We start from the raw sequence: 24,032 nt of genomic DNA on the forward strand, positions 1-24,032 counted from the left end.
TGCGCCAAAGGCACATATGTACACACTCATGCGCCATCCTCTCCATATCCTCACCCTCATGTCCCACCCCGATACTAAGTAGTGGGACCTATTGCCATCTATTGAGAGTGAGAAACCCCGGTGGGTCAGCCTATATTCCACCTTGGTCCCACGGCCCACCAGGGATATTGATTGGTGGCTCCTGCACAGAGCTGTGAGCACGGGCATGTACCTGGCATGGTTCACCCCATCCCTGATGCCTGTCCCTTTTGCGGCATGAGGAAGACACTGGCGCATGTCTACCTTGAGTGTGCCAGGTTGCAGCCCCTTTTCCCATTCCTTCTAGACCTACTGTTGCATTTTTGGCTGCACTTCTCCCTCCACCTTTTCTTATATGCACACCCTATCTATGGCCCCACAAAGTCATGGGACCTCCTCATCAACCTCCTCCAACTGATGGCCAAAGTGGCCATCAGGGAGAGGATGTTGGCTGAAGCGGTTCTCTGTGACTTGGGTCCTATTTCCGTTCCTCTCTCCGTTCACGTATCTGGGCAGAGTTCCTCTGGGCGGTGTCTGCTGGCTCCCTTGACACCTTCGAGGAGCAGTAGGTGCTGTCCAAGGTTTTCTGCTTGGTGTCCCTTTTCAGTTCCCTACTTTTGACCCTTTGACCGTCACACCATGTCCTTGTTATTTTTTCTGTTCCTCTCCCTGCCCCGTAATTATTGGAGTCCCGGGCTCAGTGGATCCTCCCCATAGGCTGGGGGAGGGTCCGTTAGTTGTGTGCAGGCTTGTGCCTGCCCAGTTCCCTGGAACCCAGTAGGACCACTCTCTGGTAGCTGTCCAGAGGAGGTGCTAATCTGTGGGTGGAGGATGATGGATGGAAGATGATTGAGCTTCCCTAAGAAATGTTTGGTAAAATTGTCAGTTTGAACTATTGAGTCACATAGTGTAGACTAAACAGTGGGAAGCTAACAATAGAGGGGATACCCTATGTTTAAAGAAAAGACTCTCAAGATCAATAATACCGAAAGCAGAAGTTGCAGAATAGTCTTCGCTTTGTTGGCTTCCTGGAAAGTGTGGAGTCCTCAGTACAATTCCTGCAGGAATTTTTATGACTGGTTCCCTGTATATCAAAGTGAGATTGACTTTGTCCTCATGCTCAATCCACAGATTTCTGGTTCCTAAAGCCAAGTGCAGAACAATGATTTAGCAAACCTGAACTTTGTTAGTAGACTAGAAGCTCAAGTGAAGAGTTTAGAGCTACTGCAGTAGAAGAGAGAGTTCAATGTTCTGTTTTGAGGTAATATGACTTTTTCCATTCTCAATAACTACTAGGTTGAAGTTTTCAGAAAATAGGGGGATAGTTCTTCTCCAACTCCTATGGCATCACAGAATAAACCCATTTGTTTACTCTTTCACTCCTACTAGTATAGTATGATCCTGGAATAGTGTGCATGGGGAGAGACAACAGGGTCACTGCATTAGCCAAATATCTTCTCCAATCATGATCTGGATCAGTTCTGAGGAATGAAATTATTCTTCTTTTTCTGCCTCATACTTCCAAAGGGAGAGAGAGTCTTCTCAGCAGACAGCCAAGGAATCCGAGAAATAGAGTGGAAAGCAACTATGGAGACAATTCTGCTTGCAGCATGTGACACACGGTTACAGGTATGATGCTGGTAAACCAAGTGCCAGCTCTGGCCAAGGCCGTAGGCATTAGATAAAAACTGAAACTCATAGCTGAAAACCAAACCAGCTCACCTGTATGTTAGTTCTGTTCAAAAGAGGTATTAGTCTTATAAGAATGTATTTAGTGTTTAGACTATATGAAATGCTTGTAAATTGGTGCATCCATTAATCTTACTTGTAATGTCTGTATTCTATGCTACGAAGGTAAAATATATGCTTGTTTTATAATTGTAAAAATCCTGCTCTGAACTCGAGAACTCAGATGGGAAGACTTGCTCTCCCTGCCAATCCGGGAGGACTATCAAAAATTAAGTGGGCCATTGTAGGACAAAAGTTTTATTGATTGCCCCTTTCACCCACGAAGAAGTACATGCAGAAGGCTTCATCCCATCGGTTTGAATGCTGGAGGAGGGAAATAAAAATAGCTAACTTGAAAATTTATCATCTTTGTTGTTTGGATTCTTACAAGGGCTAGCACTGAGAAACAGGAAGCAGAGATCCCCAGGGTCAACCTGGGTTAAGCCCTAAAAAGACATTCAGTCCTGACATATTACTACATATCTGTCATCTTCTGAATCACAGACTGCATATGGGATTGCTTGCTTTAACCTGTAAATAACTCTTATTTCTTTTTCCTAGTTAATAAACATTTAGTTAATTATAAGATTGGCTACATGCAGTGTCTTTGGTATAAGATCTAAGATACAAATTGATCTAGGATGAGTGACTGGTCTCTTGGGACTGGAAGAACCTGAATATTTTGTGATTTTTGGTGTAAGTGATCATTTATCACTAAGTCCAGCTTGCGTGGGTGGCAAGACAGACTGGAGAGCCCAAGATTGCACAGCAAATCTGTGACAGAGCCAGGAACCAGATATCCTGACTTTCATTCTAATGTTTTAAATTCTAGAAAATGCTCCTCGCAGAGGGACTGATCACAAGCCCACTGAAGTGAACAGAAGTCCATTCATTGCATTTAATGGGCTTTGGATCAGACCCTAAAAGATAACTAGTTCACTGCTCCTGGTGGCTTCAGACCCTCCTCACAACTGACTTAATAAAGGCTTAGGCCAGCCAAAGGATTGTAAGCACTAGACATTATGCAATAAATTCTCATGGAGGAGGCTGGATAATTTCATTGTCTAAGTTAAGGCTGCAAAACTATCAGAATGGAAGATTGCTTATTCAAGATCAGATCTATAAATTGCTGGTTGCTAGGACAGATAACAAACAAAATAAAATCTGAGTTCCACTCTGAAACCTGATGCTCTAAATTCTTCCAAACGTTTGTGTCTTTGTAAAAATAGGAAAAAGGGTCTTTGTTATTGAAACAAAAACAAAAAACCCTACATCCAAGGACAGGAAAATTACATACATTTGTTTTGATAGGTTGTTTTTTTTTAATAACAAGATGCATTCAAAGGTGTTTATGGGTATATGGACTATGGCAGGGGAATGCCACTTTCGGTAGCTCTGAATGCTGTCAAATATTGGGTGTCATTGGGGGGTTGAGCTGAACTTTATGGCTTGAGCTCCTATGTGCTAAGATAATACAAATAAAATAATAACAATAATAGCTTCTAGTTGTCAAGTCTATTACAAAGTTCTTTGAGGGAATTATTGTATAAATCACTCAGTCAGATCCCATGTAAAACCACCTTTTAAAAATTCAGATGTTTTGGTTCAGACCTTTGAGGGAAGATAGCGGCTCAAAATGTTAAACACTAGAGTCCTTCATCTGTGTTCCCTCTCTTTGTCAGGGCAATGGCCTTCCAGCTGCCATACTCAATCTTCCTGGGAGATGTGAAACAAAATAGATATAGTTTGCCAACCAATATCTGAGAAGATTTCTAAATGGTGTTGGGTTGGTAAGTGCGAGCTTGAGTGAGAAGAGTCTGAGCATGGCAGTTCACAGCATGTCTTCTGGATGAAGAAGGAACTGAGAAGAGTAGGAGGATGACTGCCACACAAATGAGTGGTTCACAAAAATGGGATCATACACTTCCATCTACTACAGAGTGTGGAGGGTAGAAAATATGTCTGCAATGCCACTCAATTCACAGAAAGGAGAGAACACAGTGGCTCCTCTGTATTTTTCCCCTGCCCTTCCGACACTGAGAAGGCATTAGTGCTGGCACTCCATGGAATAGAGAATCCCTGGTGCTAGGTTTTAGGCTGAAGGAACGGGGGGAAAGCTTCGTTTCATAACATGCTCCCTTCATTTCCAGGTGGATTTCCAAGCAAATGCATGTCCAATAAACACTGCTGGTTGTTCTAGTAATTAATTCTGCTGCTTCTTTTTAAAATCGTCACAGCACCAATGATCATATAATATGCTGCCAAAAAGGAACTATTCTGAGATGTTTATATTTGGCTGCTTTTGACAAAGTGCTCTGATGCAACTTAATAGAAGTATAATATAAGTTTAGTCCCCGAGAGGTGCCAGGTGGAGAATGTTTGGTTTCTGTACGTCACAAGAGGAAGAGAAGACGACATTTTTTCATTAGTGCCTGTCACCAGAACGTTTTGTCAGATACTTCTTTTTTTCAGCCAACACAAACCTCGTCCAACTCTCCTTTTGAGCAGCAGTGCCTGGAAAAAGAGAGAGGACTAAACTCTTCCACAGAAAACCATCCTCGTTACTGTGAAACTTTCCATTTCTTCCCTTAGTCCCCAGGACACTGATGTTTTGTAAATATGGCTGCAGCAGAAGAAGTGCTCTGTGAATTTTTGCAATCTTTGGGGAAAGTACAAAATATCTGAACTAGAAAGGCTCTTTTAGCTGCTTTGGTAAAATTCCACCATAGTCTTCAGTCTTAAACTTTCCAGCAAATGGACCATCAGCTCACATTCTTATGGGTGTCCAACTTCTTTTCTCCATGATGATAAAGGTTTCATACATCCCTTTTGAGCTCTTTGCTTTTCTTCTGTCTTTTGAATTTACGTTTATAGATTAGCCCCCCGAATTTCATAAATGTTTAGATGTAGCACCAGCACAAAACATAGTAATATTAATATTATTCCATGGTAGGAACTCTGCAAATGGAAGCTTCTTATGCCTCACTGGAAATTAGCTCTATCAGATTTACCAAGAGATACATTTGGTCCATTTTAATCAGCTTTTTCAATAGCACAAAATGCAACATTAATAGTGTTGTGTCCATTCTGCTGGCCACCAAGATAGCTACCTCTCTTCCTATCGCTACGGAAACAGTACAAATTCTCTAGTTAGTGTTTAGTTGGCACCTTCATGATCTTCTAATGTAAAGATAAGAACAATACCTGAATGCAGTGATACTCACATTGAGGCTTGAGAGCTGCAAGTGGCTCTTTAATGTGTCTCCTGTGGCTGTTTGCAGCACATGATATTAAAACACTGTGATTTAATTATTAACCAATCAGGATACTTTTAATATGTTATTAGTATCAATTGTAAACACTAAATGAAACAATGAATTCACACTACTGTGGCTCTTTGGGGTAACGTTGATTGCTAATTTGGCTCCTGAACCATTGAGGGTTGAGTATCACTGCCTTAATATGTCGTGTGGATTCAAGAACAATGGACTAAATGACCTGAATTCTCAGTTCCACTAAGGGCCTTTACACCATTCTGGTAGTGTAAAGGGGCTTTACAGTGGGTGTAAGTGTAATTTACACTTATATCTAACAGAGCTCAGGCCAATATTTCTTGCTTTGCTTTATTGTTTTCCACTAACTGCACATAATTTACTTTAGCTTGGTGATGAGAATTTAAATGACATCAACACTTAGTGAAGAAGGAAGTGTTGTTTACTTTGTACAGTTAGTGGATCTGGAATTAAATAAGATCCAGAGATTTCTTCAGTCCTACTACCTTTCTTTTCAATAATATATTCAAATCGATATCCTGCATTTAAAAAATGGCGGTTCTATAAATAATTGCTCACTGAGCACAAGCTTAACATGCTTTATTACTACATTCAAAAATCTGGGCTGAATTCTTACATCAGTTATACCTCTGTAACCTCAATGAAGTTAACATTTCAATTAAGTTTTAAACAATGGTAGCCGGCATTATGCCCTAATGGAAATGCTCTGCCTTGAGCTGCCAGGTGCTATTAAGCAGTTGTTGCACTTTACAGAGCTAGTTGTACTTCAGTAATATCTAAAGTTATTCGTAACTTGACAGATAGATACGTTATGTACACAGTCAGTAAGTAAAATAAAAGATCAGCCAACCTTCAGGATAAAAGTTGCTATATAAAAGTGTAAAAGCCTTGTCAGATCATGATCACATAAAAGACAATATACTTAATTTATGGTACCAGTTAATTCTTTGGACATTATTAAGGAATGATGAAATGCTCTTCTGGGGAGAAAGTGATAATTGAGATTGGCAATTAAGGACTCCTCAAGATATCTAAGGATACTACGGTAATCGATGCACCGGCGGTCGATTTAGTGGGTCTAGTAAAGACCTGCTAAATCAACCACCGATTGCTCTCCCATCGACTCCTGTACTCCACCTGATCGAGAAGATTAAGGGGAGTTGATGGGAGAGCGTCTCCTGTCGATGTTGTGTAGTGTGGCCCCCGCGGTAAGTAGATCTAAGCTATGTTGATTTGAGTTACACTATTCATGTAACCCAAATTGCATAGCTTAGATCGACTTTTCCCTTTAGTGTAGACAAGGCCTGAGATTCCTTGGCTGATAATACATTAAACATACCATGGGGTTAATGGATAGCTATACAAAAGGTGAAGCAAAAGAGGGGATGGAAAACGGGGAGAGCATTTAGGAAGAAACATTGGGTCCACAGAAAAGAGAAGCATATAGTATTATTATAAATAACTGTTAACATTCAACCCATGATACCCCGAAAATATGTAACAGGAAAACCTGTGCCTAACTGAAAATGTCCTTTAAGTAATAAAGTCTACAGATCAGGTAAAATGGGTACTTCAGCCTGTTTCCAGCTTGGGGGAAGAACCATACCTGTCAGTCACTGGCAGCAGGGGAATGCCCTGTCTTCTGAAGTTCCCTCCAGTTGAGGTAAATTTCACAGCCAGAATAATTCAAATCTACTTTCCTAAATTACATATTGCAGTAAATATACTCTGAAGAAAAAGCACAACGATTCCTTCTACGGCAGAACATGGTAAATTCTGCCTTACCAAACTCAAGTCTTCAGATGTCAATTTCCATCTGTATTCTGGATGATACACTGGTCTCCAGGGTGAGTCATATCTGTGGACCTTATTACTTGAAGAAAGGAAATTTTCATATAAGTACGGATACATTTTACTGTTCCTATTCATGCTAAGGTCCACAGATCTCGCTACAAATGGATTTTAATGGCAGTGTGCATTCAGGGTGGGAAGCGGGATCATTCTTTTAAAGTGGACATCAAAAGTGAAATTGATTATATATAAATATCTCTTCTACCTTTCCCCTCTAAAATGTGGAGAAGACTGCTGTCAAAAGTAAAGAAATAGCGTTGGCTACGATTGGATGACCAATACACAGAATTTGGTGAATTTCTGTATTGATGGCCATGTAGCTGTCTAATATATCTAAATGCAGGAGAGGACGACTACTCTGCCCTGAGCCTATCAGTTCTTCTAAGGACTGGACTTTGATGCTTAACCAAAGGAGGAACATTTCTTGAATTTACTTAGGGAATGAATGCCATGGCAGTCATGAGAGGACTACCTTTCTGATTTAAAATTACAATACTGTATCTTATTGGAGAAAGCTCCCATTTAAAATAAACTCATCTGATTGGAGAACATAGCCATTGAGAGACCCACTCTAATAGATAGGAAGTATAATGACACCTCCTGCAGGGGTTCAGTCTGGGTAGTGCTATAAGGACAAGAATGAGGTTCCAAGGTCATGCTTGTACACCCCAAATAAAAAATAGTAAGAGGACCAAAAAAATGCCACCACGGCTAAACAGCAGACTAAAAGAGATGATTAGAGGCAAAAAGGCATCTTATAAAAATTGGAAGTCAAATCCTACTGAGGAAAATAGAAAGGAGCATAAAAGTAGGCAAGTCAAGTGAAAAAGAATAATAAGACAGTCCAAAAAGGAATTTGAAGAGCAACTAGCAAAAGACACAAAAACTAACAGCAAAAAATGTTTTAAGTACATCAGAAACCGGAAGCCTGTCACACAGTCAGTTGGACGATCAAGGTGTTAAAGGAGCAGTCATGGAAGACAAGGCTATTGTGGAGTATCTAAATGAATTCTTTGCATCTGTCTTCACTGCAGAGCATGTGAGGGAGATTCCCAAACCAGAGCCATTCTTTTTAAATGACAAATCCAAGGAACTGTCCCAGATTGAGGTGTCAGTAGAGGTGGTTTTGGAACAAATAGATAAATTAAACAGTAATAAGTCACCAGAATAGGATGGTAGTCACCCAAGAGTTCTGAAGGAACTTAAATATGAAATTGCAGAACTACTAACTGTGGTATATAACCTATTACTATCCAGATGACTGGAGTATAGCTAATGTAATGTTGATTTTTAAAAAAGACTAGAGAGGCTATCCTGGCAATTACAGGCTGGCAAACCTAACTTCAGAACCAGGCAAATAGGTTGAAACTATAGTAAAGAACAGAATTATCAGATGAAGACGATGTGTTGGGGAAGAGTCAACATGGATTTTTTAAAGGGAAATCATACCTCACCAATCTATTAGAATTCTTTGAGGGGGGTCAAGAAGCATGTGGACAAAGGTGATCCAGTTGATACAGTGTACTGTGACTTCCACAAAGCCATTGACAATCTCCCTCAGCAAAGATTCTTAAGCAAATTCCTCTCATGGATCAGTTAAAAGATAGAAAACAAAGAGTAGGAATAAATGGTCAGTTTTCACAATGTAAAGTCATAAATAGTGGGGTTCCCCCAAGGCTCTGTACTGGGATCTGTGCTGTTCAAAATATACATAAATAATTTGGAAAAGTTTGCAGATGATACTAAATTACTCAAGATAGTTAAATCCAAAGATGACTGTGAAGAATTACAAAGGGATCTCACAAAACCGGGTGACTGGAGAACAAAATGGCAGATGAAATTCAATGCTGGTAAATGCAAAGTAATGCACATTGGAAAACATAATCCCAACTATACATACAAAATGTTGGGGTCTAAATTAGCTGTTATCACTCAAGAAAGATATCTTGGAGTCATTGTGGATAAATCTCTGAAAACAGCTGCTCTTAAAAAAGCAGCAGCAGTCAAAAAAATTAAGAGGATATTAGGAACCATTAGGAAAGGGATAGATAATAAGACAGAAAATATCATAGTGCTAGTATATAAATCCATGGCATGCCCACACCTTGAATACTGCATGCACTTGTGGTCGCCCCACCTCAAAAAAGATAAATTAGAAATGGAAAATGTACAGAGAAGGGCAACAAAAGGATTAGGAATATGGAACATCTTTTATACGAGAAGAGATTAAAAAGACTGGGATTGTTCAGTGTAGAAAAGAGATGACTAAGGGGTGATATGATAGAGAGCTATAAAATCATGAATGCCATGGAGAAAGTGAATGGGCAAGCGTTATTTACCTGTTCACATAACACAAGAACCAGGGGTCACCCAATGAAATTATTAGGCAACTGGTTTAAAACAAACATACCGAAGTTCTTCTTCACACAACACCTAGTCAACCCGTGGAACTCATTGCCAGGAGATGTTGTGAAAGCCAAAAGTATAACTGGGTTCAACAAAGAGTTAGATAAGTTCATGGAGGATAGGTCCATCAATGGCTATTAGCCAACATGGTCAGAAACATAACCCTAAACTTCTGACTGCCACAATCTGGGAATGGATAATGGGGGATGAATCAACTGATAATTGCCCTATTCTGTTCATTTTCTCTGAAGCATCTGGCGCTGCCCACTTTGGAAGACATGACACTGGACTCGATGGACCAGTGTTCTTATGCTCTATGACCTTGCAGCGTTGGAGTAAGGTTGATGCTCTAAAAAAGAGTGTTTAGGGTTGATAATTGTACAAAACTTCTTTTTCTTGAACGTGCTGACAACATATTACAGAGACTTTACATTTTAACTTGGACATTTATATGCCCACAGTAAAATCCTCCTGGAAGAACTCAAGGCTATGTTTCACTTATTTAACAGGGTAGTTAAACTATTGTCTTTGTATCAGCTAGTAGAATATGTTCTATTTGTTGACTTCTCTTCTGAGGTCCATGAGAGCAATAATCACTTTATCCAAGTATTCATTTTAAACCTGTCTGATCCCAGATGCAGGACTGGTCTTGCAATTGCAGACCTCTTCTGTGAGACAGAGACATCCAAAGATGCAACACTAGATTGATCAGGCCAGAGAGTCATAGTTGCTACAGCAAGAAAGGCATAAACGTTGTCAGTGTCACTCTCCCATTCCTATCTTTTCTACTGTCCTGGGGAACAGTATAATAGCTGGTAAGACACATATCAGTGACCTTGCCCAGCTTTGCAAAATACCATTCCCCAACTTGCATCCTGTGTCCTCACACACAGAGAGGTCATAGGGTACTTGACTGTTTCAAGATGCAAAGGTGTTGATCAGCAGCCTACCAAAATGTCTTATGGTGAGTGAGATATTTCTGCTAACATTCTTCTGAGATGAGACCTGGGGTACCTGATAGTACCCATCCTTAGCTCAGGTCTGTGTTTGACATCCCTGACAATCCCATATGTGTTTGTTTGTCCTGAATCCAAGACATTCCAGGAACCACATTATATAGTGCTTTTCTGTCATGTTTCTCTCTGTACAGAAACCTGGTCAGAAAAATTGTGTGGCAAAAGATAAGCAATTTCCTTCTTTCCTAAAGCCAATATTATTGTCTGATCCTGGTGAGACACTCTGGAAGCACAGGACTAACAGTAATGATTGAAGTTGGGAAAAGAAAAATGCTGCCATCCCTCTGCACAATATAGGAATTGTCTAAGGAGGGTTAAAATGGGAATGCTGTGAAGACAAGTCTCTTTTAGGAACTTAGTGAAATTAGGAATTTACTAAATTGAGTTTATCAGCCTTTAAATTCCAGGGCTTGACACCTTCTTTTGTCTCCCTGTCAGTTTCTTAGAGGCAGCCTGGTGCGGGATTGTTATTTTTCTGCTATCCCATTCTACTTCCCTTCCCTCTCTGTTCTCCCTCCTTTATAGTTGGCTTCATTTTCTTTATTGGTCACAGCTGTGGGTGCTTGTCTCCAAGACTGGCAGTTCTGGGAGCGGTGCGGGGGGTGTGGTCAGCCTGATTACTGGTAAACAGGGAAGGATCTCCTCTCCCTTCAGCCTCAACTCTGTATGGGGTTTGTAATGCTCATTACAATCACTATGATAGCTGGGAACTGATTTGTCTCAGCATCTAATCCAGGGGTCAGCAACCTTTCGGAAGTGGTGTGCCGAGTCTTCATTTATTCACTCTAATTTAAGGTTTTGCGTGCCAGTAATACATTTTAACGGTTTTAGAAGGTCTCTTTCTATAAGTCTATAATATATAAGTAAACTATTGTTATATGTAAAGTAAATAAGTTTTAAAAATGTTTAAGAAGCTTCATTTAAAATTAAATTAAAATGCAGAGCCCCCTGGACCAGTGGCCACTGAAAATCAGCTCACGTGCCGCCTTCGGCACACGTGCCATAGGTTGCCTACCCCTGATCTAATCCCAAATACCAATACTCTATGTACCTGTGTGAAACAGATGTGAATCCTATTCCCCACCCCAGTGTTAGCATTGCTTGTGAAATCCTGGAGGGGCATTTAGGGTGTCCGATGACAGTCTCTATTTATTAATGTATTTAGCGGTGGTAGTCTGATGTCACCTGAGGGTTTCTGTAGTCTTTTCTATAAGGCGACTGTTCTGATGACACTGAATTGCCTCGTCTTTCCATAAAGTTTTCCATTGTATCACCAAGACCAGGGCCGGCTCCAGACCCCAGTGCACCAAGCGCGCGCTTGGGGCGACGTCCCGCGGGAGGGCGGCAGGCGGCTCTGGTGGACCTCCCGCAGGCATGCCTTCGGAGGGTCCGCTGGTCCTGCGGCTCCGGTGGAGCATCCGCAGGCGTGCCTGCGGGAGGTCCACTGGAGCCACGGGACCAGAGGACCCTCTGCAGGCACGTCTGCAGGAGGTCCACCGGAGTCGCAGGACCGGCAACCGCCAGAGCGCCCCCCGCGGCGTGCCGCCCTGCTTGGGGCAGCGCAAATCCTAGAGCCGCCCCTGACCAAGACAGCTGGGAATGGATTTGTTTCAGCATCTGATCCCAAAGACCAAAGCCCTATGTACCTGTGTGAAACAGATCACAGAGTTTCCATGATCAAGGGAGGGAGCGGAGAGAATGCCTGCCTGGGTTTGGATGCTTGTAAAGGGCCTGTATAGTGAGAGGCCCCTTAGTCAAGTAAAATTGGACACAGAGATTTCTCTGAAAATAGTCAAGAGACTAGTGATACCTCTGTCCTCCAACAAGCTGGGCTTATTTGTCTCCCCTCCCACACATTGGCTCTTTCTGGATCTCCCAAGGAAGGTACTGGCCTGGAGCTCAAGGATGGGGTCCCCAGAAGCTCCACTCCTCTCTGTTGAATGGAGCCAGGTAGGACTGTGTTTCCCCTGGAGGTCTCAGTCATGTTGTGTCCAGAGCCCTCCATCTGCGACCCATTGGGAAAAAGAGTGAGAGGAGGTGGCTGAGCCCATCAGTAAGAGGTATGGCTGGTGGCAGTGCTTAAACTGTGCCAGGGCTAGCCAGTGCTTAGCCCTGGCACCTCTAGGCTTGGCAGTTCATATCCCCGGCACCTTTGGGCTTGCTGCATCAGTTATGAAAGTAAAAAAAAATTGCTTGATCCCCATCACCTAATTGCGTGAGCCTCACCTCTCTTATTACAAATTAAGCACTGGCTGATATTGCAGGCTATGGGGACTCAGACACAATCTTCCATCTGGTGCTCTGCCCTTCTGGCTTCACTCCCTCCTGGGGAATGTTTGCTTGCCCCGGAGCCAGTTCTTGTCCAATCCTGCCAGACACCTTTCCTGCTCGGGAAGGGGGCTAAGGTAACCCCACTGGGCCCGGGCTGCATCTTATTCAGCACAGGCAGCCTCTCCAGTCCTGCCTGGCTCCTATTCTACTCAGAGAAGGGTGTGGGGAGGTGATCTGGCCCAGACAGGACTATGAGGGAAACCACATTCTTCCCACAGAGCTGGCCGAATTCTTTAACGGGTCACTCAATAATGCGAGGGAGCATGAGACACAGACCCTTCCTTTTCTTGGCTTAGGTCTGTCCTTGAAGCCGACAGGAGCACCAGCTGCAGTAAATGCCCCAGAAAGGGAAGGAGAGCTGACAGGACAATGTCCTTAAAAGCAAATGCAGCCTTGGGACATGGCTGGGAATCAGACAGAACCAAATTGTTAGTCTAAAAATTTGAAATAAATTTAGAATTTTCCTGAGAAATCTGCAGGGAGGTCTGGCTGAGCCACTGGCCAGTATGGAGGCAGAGAAACCTGGAGAGAACATCAGGAAGCAAGGTACTTCCCTACTCCCAGTGGCTGACAGGGCTGGTTCTGCCTCCAAGCTGCGAACAGCCTAAAGTACCCATTGTAGTGGATCTGTGGACATTACCAAGAAGAAGAAAGGAGCAATTTCTGCATAAAAAAAAAGTTGAAACGTACTTTAAAATTAGTAAATTTGCCTTAGGGCCCCTGCTATCATGAATGTATAGCAGCCCTCCTATTAATAAATTATGGTCCCTTGGATGATATACAGCATATAAAAAAACCCATCTGTTATCTACTTCGCACCAAATCAAGAGTGTGGGATGGAAGTGAGAGCGCACCTTTTGTGCCCTGCGCTTGTCTGCTCGTTGATTCTGGTGGTAGATACGACTGAAGTTGGAGACAATTACAGGAACTGGCAGAGCAATGACTAAGACCCCACTCAGGGAACAAATTGAACCAAAAATCTTCCCAGCTATTGTCTTCGGCACCATGTCACCATACCTGGGTTAAAGAAAACAAAATCTATTTAAAAACATTAACTACTCTTAAGTATCAGATTTAAAGTCAAACTAGCTAGAAACTATTTTTACTATAATTTGCAAAGAACATTTCATACACATATGCATTTGTCTGTATGTCTATGTGCTGTATGTACGTATATCATTTCCATTTTAATTTAGTGCTTAAGTCTACATAGTTCCTCGATCTGGATTTAAATATTTTTTCATTCCTTCAAACCTCCTGGCAATCCACAGACTTGCTGGGACTTGCAGACACCTCTTTTTCATGCTAGATACTGGTTTTCTAGTAAAGGAGGAATACAGCAACATTAAGAATTATCTAGAGGAACATCAACTGACAGCTTATAAAGCGGACTCTGTTCTCTACACCCAGTAGTTTGTTGTATTGTAGGGCAAAATGTGTAACTGAGTGCTATTGAGTTCAAGAATAAGCTAAATACCCTTAAGTTACATTTGCTTTTTAATTTGGTTGGGTTATTAATTATTATTAAACATTTACATAGGACTGTAAATTTGCATAGCATGTTACACAACATAGGTAAGACACACTCCCAATCCCAAAGAGCTTACAGTCTACATAGGACAAAACCAAACACAAAGCAAGATGTAGGATAACATTGCAGGAGAGGCAATGTTTTGGAGTTGCTCTGATGAGAATAAAACATGTTTTACACAGGGATTTGAGGGATAAGAGAGAAGTGGGTGAAAACAGGGAGACTCTTTTAGGCACTTGGCAGGTCCGAACCCAAGAATGAAAGAAGGAGATGAAGGGACGAGTAACACAAAGATGGGGGCAGGGCATAGGGAGCAGGAGGGGATATCAGTAGAAATGAGAGCAGAGGTATGTGTCAGGGCAAGATTCAGTAGCCTTTAAGGTGAGGAGGAGAGGCTTGATTTTATAGGATAAGAAATGAAGTGCTAATGGAGGGAATCAAGTAAGCAGGTGACAGTATAGCCTGGAACAACCTATGTAATGATGGTAATGACCATACTTATTTTATCTAAAAAGAACTGTCTAGTGGCTTTACAAGACCTGGCCAGAACAACATATAAAACTGTATGTTACACTGTTAGATACTAACGCACCTACTGTAGTTTTAGTTTTGTTAATCACATTTGTTAAAAACTAGTGACATCAATACTGATTCTGCAAAAATGGGTAGAAAGAGTAGCATAGGATGGGTTCTATCTTTTAAAGACTAAATGAGGATGGTGTGAGGAGCAGGTTATTTTAGGACTGGAAAGAGACCAGAAAGAGACCCATACTTTCCATTAAGTTAGCAGCTGTATCTCATAATACAGGTGTCACCAGCACCTACCTTACATTTTTTTGGGGTATAATCTTTATATTTACCCCCAGTATAACACAACACATCAGGTGGACTATATATTTACATATTTAGAAAGAATCATTTATACTTACGCATGATCTAAAATTTCAAGATGGTGCTTAAAGTTAGGTTTCTAAATCCACGTTAGGCACCTAAATAAACGACCAGATTTTCAAAAGTGCAAAGCAACTAAACGCTCCCATTGTCACTAATGGAACATTGTGGACAGTTAGAAGGCAGTTCTGGCTCCATTTTTGTTTGCATTTGTTGCAGAATAAAACACTCTGTTGGTAATATAACTGTATGTTTGTGCAAATCTACTGCAGTTTGATGATAATGGTAGCAAAGACCTTAGGCCAGTCAGCCTCCACTATTTCAGTAGCTATGTATGTATTCCAAGGTTGTGACACAGGATGATATTTTTCCATAGTATTTCAAAGAGTTATATAAAATTTGGAAATAAAATGTTTAAGATTGTTTGTATAGTGAAGATGTTTTTCTGTGCCTGTTGTAATATAACTGTATGTTTGTGCCTGTTGTATTAAATGACAGTAAAAAGCTGAATTTAACTTCAGATATGAAGTATCCCAGTTCTGATCACCTTTCCTATTTCTACTTGAATAAGGAAAAACAATAAAACATTTTCCAACTATAATCTCATTTGGCCCTTAGTTAGTGTTAATAATATCCTCCACCTTATTGATAGCTCTAATTTGTGCATGGCAGTAATTTGTCTAATTTAAGTTTTCTCCTGCTGATAAACACTGTGCTGAAGATGTTAAAGTGCACTTATGTTCAGAAGAGTGACTATGTAGAAACGACAGCTTCTTAATCAACCCTGTGGGTAGTCAGAATCATAGCTGCTCAGTTTTGTGACAAAACTAAAGGTTTTCCTACATTTATTCTGTGTAGGTCTACTATGCTATGGGACCTGGTTTCTATTCTGGTATATGCATCAACAAGATAGTTAACTAAGTTCCAGCTGGAGGACCAAATTTTACATTCAGTTATACCTGTAATAACCACACCACAATGTCTTGTTCCTAGTGCTGATCCCAAGCCCAGATAAAGTGGGAGGGTTGGGCAATGGCTTAGCAAGCCATCCCTGTAAAACATCTCTAGCTTTGACATGCAGAAGAAAAACACATACAACGTTAGCAATTTCATCTGCTTTATCTGCTTCAGCAGTTTCGTCTACTACTCACAATGGAACCAAGCTTCAGGATTCATCTAAATCTTCTACTGCATGCAGAGGACTCACACTGTATGATGATGATTCTTCCATAAACAAAAATGGAAGGGAAGTACCTGACATAAAGATGGTATGTCCCCTTCTGAAGCAACATCAATACCTGAGCATGGAATGTCTGATCATTAACAGCGGTCGGAAAGAGGACTCTCCTGGCTAAAGAATTGGAAAGGTTGACTGTTGTATGTGGCACGCAGGAGACATGGTGGAATTTAAACACTGACTGCACAACTCTGACTTGTAGCAGTCAGACCTTTCAATTGTTGCACGCCTAATGACACATCTGAAGGGCACACTGGTGTTGCTTTGATTTTGTCCCTGTGGTGCAATCTGCACAACTGACTTGGCAGGCTTATTCTCCATGCCTGATAGCAATCATTTTGAGTTTGAAGGTAGGATGTATTGTAGTTATTAGTGGATATGCTCAACATGACACAAGGCCTGATGCTGAAAAAGATGCTTTTTATACCATGTTAGAGGATGTTGATAGAGAGTAAGATTATATGTGTGATGTCAGCATATGCTCCACAGCAAGGCAGACTTATGGAAGAGAAGGAGAGCTTTAGAAATGAGCTGGCAGAAGTGGTGGTTATTGTTAGGATATAGATATTCAGGCCTGTCTGCAAAGGCCTATACTTTAAGAATTTAGGTGTATTCTTATCACTTAGCTAGTTATAGAGGTATAAAAGAAAGAATAAAAATTCACTGTCTGTCTGTGTAATGGCCTTCTCTTACTGTGACAGTCTGAGGCCTGGTTCTTCTGCTAAGCAGCAGAGGCAGCCATAAGCTGGGAAGTATATGGTCACATCCTTACATTCCAAACTAGTCACATTGACATAAGGTGCTACTGGACTGTTAGAAATACAATTCTGTCCTGATATTCCTATCACCTCCAGAGAAAGGGAAGAGTCTAGAAGATGTAAAAGGAAACTTAGTTTGATAGCATCCTGTCTGGCAAGAACTCACTTATCAATAGCTGGGATGTGAAATCCTCATTTCCGTATTGTTCTATGACTGTAGTCTCCACTTCCCTGTTGTTTGTTTGTATAATCTCTGTCTGGTTCTGTGATTGTTTCTGTCTGCTGTATAAGTAATTTTGTTGGGTGTAAACCAATTAAGGTGGTGGGATATAACTGTTAGAATTGGTTAGTTAAATTTCAGTAAAATGATTGGTTATGGTATAGCTAAGCAGAACTCAAGTTTTACTATATAGTCTGCAGTCAATCAGGAAGTAAAGTGGGGGGACGGGAACAGGGACTGGGGATGGGGGAATTGGGATCATGTTTTGCTAAAGGGGAGAATGGGAACAAGGGACGGGAACAGAAACGGACACAGGCAAGGCTCTGTGGTGTCAGAGCTGGGAAGGGGGACACTGAGGAAGGAAACTGGAATCATGCTTGCTGGAAGTTCACCCCAATAAACATCAAATTGTTTGCACCTTTGGACTTCGGGTATTGTTGCTCTCTGTTCATGCGAGAAGGACCAGGGAAGTGAGAGGGTGAAGGAATAAGCCCCCTAACAGTTATGGTTGAGAGTAACACCTTGTTACCTGTCAGGGGTGATTTGGTGAAAGGAGCCCAGTAGAAGGAGTGGTGGGTTAATTTGGCATTGGTAATATAAATGCAAAAGAAGAGAAGTAAGTTGAGTGGCTTTTCAGTGGCGAATACATAGTTTGAAAAAAGAGACTCCCACCTAGTGACATACTATAGTGGAAAAACTAAAGCCCAGGTGTCCTATATTTTGATAAGAAGAGAACATATGAAAATGGTGAAAGATGTAAAGGTTATACCAAGTGAATATGTGTCAGAACAATGCAACCTGAGAAATCAGGAGGGAAGATGAAATTGAGGAAGAAATGGGAGGTGGGGGGGTCAAGAGAAAGGAATAGTTCTGCCAAAAATATAAAGGAAGGCTTTCATGCTTTGCCAGCAACAATGAAGTCAGTGGAGGAAGAATGGAGGAAATTAAAAGACTGTTTCATTAAGTCAATGGAGGTAACATGTGGCAGAACAAGTAGTAAGATGGGTGCTTTCAGAGAACAAGCTGATGGTGGAAGTTGGATGTACAAGTGAAATTAAAAAGAAACAATTATTCAAAGAGTTTGAGGAAGCAGGTTGTGACAATGAGACAATCAAAAATGCATGCAAAGAGGTAAAAAAGGAGACTAAAAATAGATGGAAGAAGATGATGGCAGGAAATTGGGTTTTGGGTTAGCATAAAAAAGGAACAGTGAAACACAAGATAAGAAGAAATCTTTATGTGTGAAGGATAGGACCTGTGTGGTGACTAACCCTAAAGAGGTGGTAGAGATATTGAAAAAAGATTCCCAAAGGCTGTTAAATATGAAGAGGGAATTGTGAATGGAAGCACTGCCAACACTTATGGGGATGCCTCAATAGGTATTGATCTGTGTAGAGGAGGAGACAGAGACATTACTGAATAAGGTGAAAAATGATAAAGCAGCTGGTGAAGATGAAATAACTGTTGATATGATAGAGGCAGTTGGAGATACAGGAACAAAGTGGCTTCATAGATTACTATGAGTTTGTTGGTATCAAGCAAGGATACCAGAGGACTAGAAAATGGGATTGATTGTGCCTCTCTAGAAGGGTAAGGGTGGTGCAAAAGATCCAAATACCTATCAGGGTATCGCCCTCTTAAATTAACCTCAAAGTCCTTAAGAGAGTTTTGGACACACGGTTGAGGTGCAAAGTGTAGCAAAATAAAGGAGAGCAGCAACATGGCTTTAGGAAAGGAAGGAGTGCTATAGATACAGTATTTGCAATGAGACAGAAGTTTGAAAGAATGATAAATGAATGGGTTAACTGGTATGTAGCATTTTTTGATCTTGAGAAACCATATGACGTGGTTCAGCGGGAGCTGGTGTTTCAAGTATTGAGATGGAGGGATTGAGCGGGGACTTCCAGAAGTGCAGATGATAGAGGAGCTATATGGCGGTCCAGAGCTATGGTGGTAACAACACATAGAATTTCAGAGAGTTGTGAGATGATGGCGGGGTTGAAACAAGACAGTGTGCTGAGTCCACTTCTCTTCATCCTAGGTATGGAGTTAATTAGTAGAAAAACCAAGCCAGTGGAGAGACAGAGAAAACTAACATATGCTGATGATCTGGCCCTTTTGACTGACAGCAAAAAGGAATTGGTAAATATAATATAAAAGTGGGCATCTCTGTTTAAAGATCATGATTTAAAGGTAAATATAAAGAAAACTGAAGCTATGCAAGAAGGGAAGGTGGAAGAAGAGCTGTTGATCAAAGTTTTAGGAGAGAAGCTGAATCATAAAAAAGAATTTGTTTACAGTACGTGGGAAGTAAACTTAGTACCATTGGAGAGAGATCAGGAGAACTGAAAAGAAGAACCCAGTGCAGATGGGCAGCAGTGAAAAAGGTGGCAAGAGTACTGTGAGACCGGCACTTAAGTAACAAACTGAAAGGAAAAGTATAGGCTGCTTATATTTGTTCCTGCCTGCAATATGGTTTGGAAATGGTGAGTCTTATGGAGATGGAAAAAAAGAAGATACAGGTAGTAGCAGAGGAGAATGGCGGGCAACCAGATGACAGACAGACTGTGCATGGAAGAAATTAGGGGAAAGATTAATTTAGGACTTTCCTGCTGATAATAGCTCATCTTAATTAATTAGCTTCTTACAGTTGGTATAGCTACTTCCACTTTTTCATGTTCTCTTTCTCTCTGTGTGTATGTGTATATATCTATCTTTTTACTATATGTTCCATTTTATGCATCTGATGAAGTGGGCTTTAGTCTCTAAGGTGCTGCAAGTACTCCTGTTCTTTTTAGGACTCTCAATCATAGATAGGCTGGAGAGCACACATTTGAGGTGGGCTGGGCATGTGAAAAGAATGGGAGAATGGAAGAATGGCCAGTAAAGAAATCTTTGGAGGAAGATCACAGCAAGAAAGGATGTTGAAGACTGAGGATATGATGGAAAGCTCTTCAAGAGGAGTCTGAAGAGAAAAGGACTGAAACTCCAAGACCTAGAAACCTATGCAAGGGCAAGTAGTGAAGAATTGTGGGCACCTCGCAGAGGCAATGTGTGGGGAGGCATGTGGGGTCACGTGTCCCCTCAGATTTGCTCCTTGGCATGGACTGAGCATGCTCAGTAACACTGCTGAAGTCGGCTGCCCTCACTCTACTCCCCTCCTCCCCCAACACTATCTGTAGTCATGGGTCCTCTCTGCAAGCCCAAGTGAAGTGAAGAGAAGGGAGGGTGAGTTTTGTAAAACTTTTATTATAAATTGTGAAAACTATCTTGTTACTTGACAACTGAGCAAATTTGATCTTGAAGTCACTGAAATACAACAAACATGGAAGCCGTTTATACGTGACTTTTCAAAATAGGTAGTAGTAGCTAAAACTTTAATGTCTGGTTCTTTCTCCTCTTATTGTTACACAAATTATAATAGTGAGTGCATGTTCCTTCTCCACGTTTTTTCAGTTGCAATTTTTGCAAGTCTCTTTATCAAAATTGTATATACCACATATGAACCTATTATTGTGGAACATATCTTAGTCAATGCTTTGGTCCTCATTATTTGTATTAACTTTCTTCCTAATTTTGTAACATAACAAAAGGACATCACAAGATTGTATACTTTAGCTGACTGAACAGAAATAGTACCACTGATTCCTGTATTAATCACATGTGCTCTGCTTTATTATCGAAGAAAGTGAAGTGAAAAGGATATGACAAACTAGATGTGCACTTGTGGTGTGTCAATTAAGCTATATCATACCAGAAGTCAAAATTGCATTATCAAATGAACACCTCTTGGGAAATGGATGAAATTTAGTTTTAATCTTGTGTTCAACAACAGACCATTGTTCCATGTCTGACTCCTCATTGTAAGGGATAATATCAAGTTAATGGATTGCCTCCTTATGCTGTTAGAACACCGGACCTTTCTAAGTGGTGGTCTGAGGAACATGGGTGTGATTTCCTATGGTTTTGCATCAGAAACATAGGAGCCGGGACTGTACCTTTTACAAGCTAACAACTAAATTTGTGGGATCTTGGATAACATGGGCATTAGGAAATTCCCACAATTGGTGTAATGTGTGGGATTATTAATGTATGTTCTGTAACATTTACATTAGTAGATCAGTATTTGTCTATCAATGTATCCATCCATTTACAATACCTATTAGTTCTGTCAGTAGTAGTCATTGCACATCAGTTACTCTGCCTAATGGGTGGAACATATTTTCTACCGATGTGGCCTCATTTCAAGAAATATCAGACAGTATTGTCCATATTTGTGGCATTGTGGGCTAACAGCACCATTCTTTGACCCATTTTGAATCTAATGCAGACTATTTTCTCAGGTTGGTCCTCTGATGGGTTTAAGGCGGAAGCTGTGGAAATCCCTGCATCGAGTATGGAGAAGTCATAGTTCTGCATTACAACTCAAAAAATCATTTTTGCCATTTCTCCATGATGTGAGTGGATAGGGTAATGCTCAAAATTTTAAATGGAGAAGAGAGACACTTCCACATATTCCACTTACAATTATTTATCTGGTCAAAAGAGTCTTTTTTTTAAAAAGTGCAACAAAAGTGTAATTTTTTATTTTGGTGCAATAACATCACTTGCATGAAGCTATCACTCAGCAATCTTAACACTGTAAATATGTCTTAGGAACATAAAGTTTGCTACAGAAGGAAATGTTAAACTCCCAGAAAGAATTAAACTGGGCATAATAGGCATCCTTCTAAATGTGTAGGGCATACTACTTAGGAATAAATCTAGTGTATGCATTTCACACAGACTAAACATTGTTAAAGCCAACAGTTAAAAATGACCAGCATTTCAGGCATAATAGGTGCAATAAACTCAAAGCCCACTAGAGGGCATAAAACACCATTAGAAAACTAACATTTATTTGGGCATAGGCTTTTGTGGGTAAAAAAAAACACTTCTTCAGATGCCCAAATAAATGTGTTAGTCTTTAAGGTGCCACCACACTCCTCATTGTTTTTTGTGGATACAGACTTACACGGCTACCCCTCTGATATTAGAAAACTGTCATTTTTATATTGCTCTATACATGTGTACAAACACATAGTTCCAATTCACATATATTCTCTATATAAGTCCTATACCGTGTGGGGTTTTCTTGTATAACTTCCTCCTTATTTACTGAAAAAGGAATAGTAGTGTTTCTTTTTTCAAACTTATGAAACGGCATTACAAAGAATGTAGTAAAATAAATGGCAGGCCATTAAAATGAACTTGATAGTGTTCCTTTGAAAAGGCAAGGTAATTTCTGACTAAAGAATGGCAAAAAAACAAAAAACCACCAAACCAAAAAAATCACGATGTAGATTGTAGAATCTAAATGGCCTTTGTCAAAACCAGGTTTGGTTTGGAAATAAAGGAACTTCATGTCCCCTTGGAATACTTATCCCTGTCCCTTTTTTTCCTTTCAGGCCCAAGCTTCTTTCACTGGGGATTGTTAAACTCATCCACAAAGTTTCGATCTGAGTTTTTGAATTAAACCATCTCTAGTTTTCACAAATACTGTCCTAAATGTTAGTGGATAAGGGATGTTCTTGCTCTTTATTTGGTTTGCCTAAGCTGCCAAAGTGGTCTAATGATTTCCCTCCTCCAGTCTCCATGGTGAGTTCATGGAACTGTTCCCTTGATTCCTATCATGATTAATGCCAATTCTATGTTCAATAGTAGCTTCATGCCCAGCCCCAAAGGCTGTTCTCTTAAGACTCTCAGTGAAGAGTATACAGTTGTTCATCTGACCATTCATTTAGCCAGCCAGCCAATCAAGCACTTATGCGTAGTTGCAGATGGGGGAAGCAAGAAAACCAGTTCTTAGACTCTATGACACTAGCAATTGCTATGATAAATCTACACCCTTACCTTGACCTTAAAAATAGCCTAATGAGTTTGAAATTTCTGATAATACAATAGATTACTGTTGAAGCGAGATCCAGAGCATTGTATGCATTATCCCAAATTTTATTCCAACCTAGAGAGATTCTGTATGGAGTTGCGAACCATTTTTCTCCTTGTTTTTACTGCCTTTAGAGGCCCTATGTTGCAATAACCATCTCTTCTGCTGAACAGTGATGGACGTGGTTCCCTCCAGAGCCCATGAATGGTGCTCCAAGCACTGGCCAGAGTGATCACTCATAAACAATGAAAGCACTCCCTCCTCTCAAGGGTTGATGTGCTCAGGCCTTCCTAACCTAAAATGCAAGACAGACAAACTCACATCTCCATATGGTAGTGCACTGTGTTGCCCTGAGGATTGCCAGGTTGGCTGAGGTAAACATTTCTCAAATAGGTTTCTAATAAAACAGTAATTTACACTTATACAAATTTGTTAGTCTCTAAGGTGCCACAAGTACTCCTGTTCTTTTTACTTATACAAGAGCTTTCAGTCTAGAACCTTAAAGTGACTTGTAAAGGTGGGTATAAGTATTCTGATTTTGCAGATGGAAACTTATGCACAGAACGGCTAAAAGATTTGACCAAGGTTATACAATGAGTCTGTGGCAGTCAGGAAAAGAACCCAAGTCACCTGACTTGTAGTCCTCTGATTCACCTCACTACTAACACTGGTTGAAATTGTCCCCCTCCTCCTGCCCTTGTGGAAAATTTTGACTTTTTTGGAACTTGCTGAGCTGCTGTGATGCATCATGGGAGTCCCAGGCCATATTGTGTCATGGGAGGAGTAGTTCAGCTGGGGAACGCAGCCCATAGAGAATATTGGGGGG

At 40.8% G+C, this 24,032-nt stretch overlaps 1 protein-coding gene across 2 annotated transcripts in view; it reads right to left on the minus strand.

The window, feature by feature from the left end:
- KCND2 (potassium voltage-gated channel subfamily D member 2) overlaps window positions 1-24,032 on the minus strand; it is a 415,189-nt gene that overhangs the window by 23,410 nt on the left and 367,747 nt on the right. For both annotated transcript variants that reach the window (XM_045005852.1, XM_045005843.1), the window contains exon 2: window positions 13,498-13,660. In XM_045005852.1, the coding sequence (XP_044861787.1) occupies window positions 13,498-13,660 (163 nt within the window). The remainder of the gene's footprint in view (window positions 1-13,497; window positions 13,661-24,032) is intronic.

The sequence above is a fragment of the Mauremys mutica genome, chromosome 1, assembly GCF_020497125.1.
Source record: "Mauremys mutica isolate MM-2020 ecotype Southern chromosome 1, ASM2049712v1, whole genome shotgun sequence".
Taxonomy (NCBI): domain Eukaryota; kingdom Metazoa; phylum Chordata; order Testudines; family Geoemydidae; genus Mauremys; species Mauremys mutica.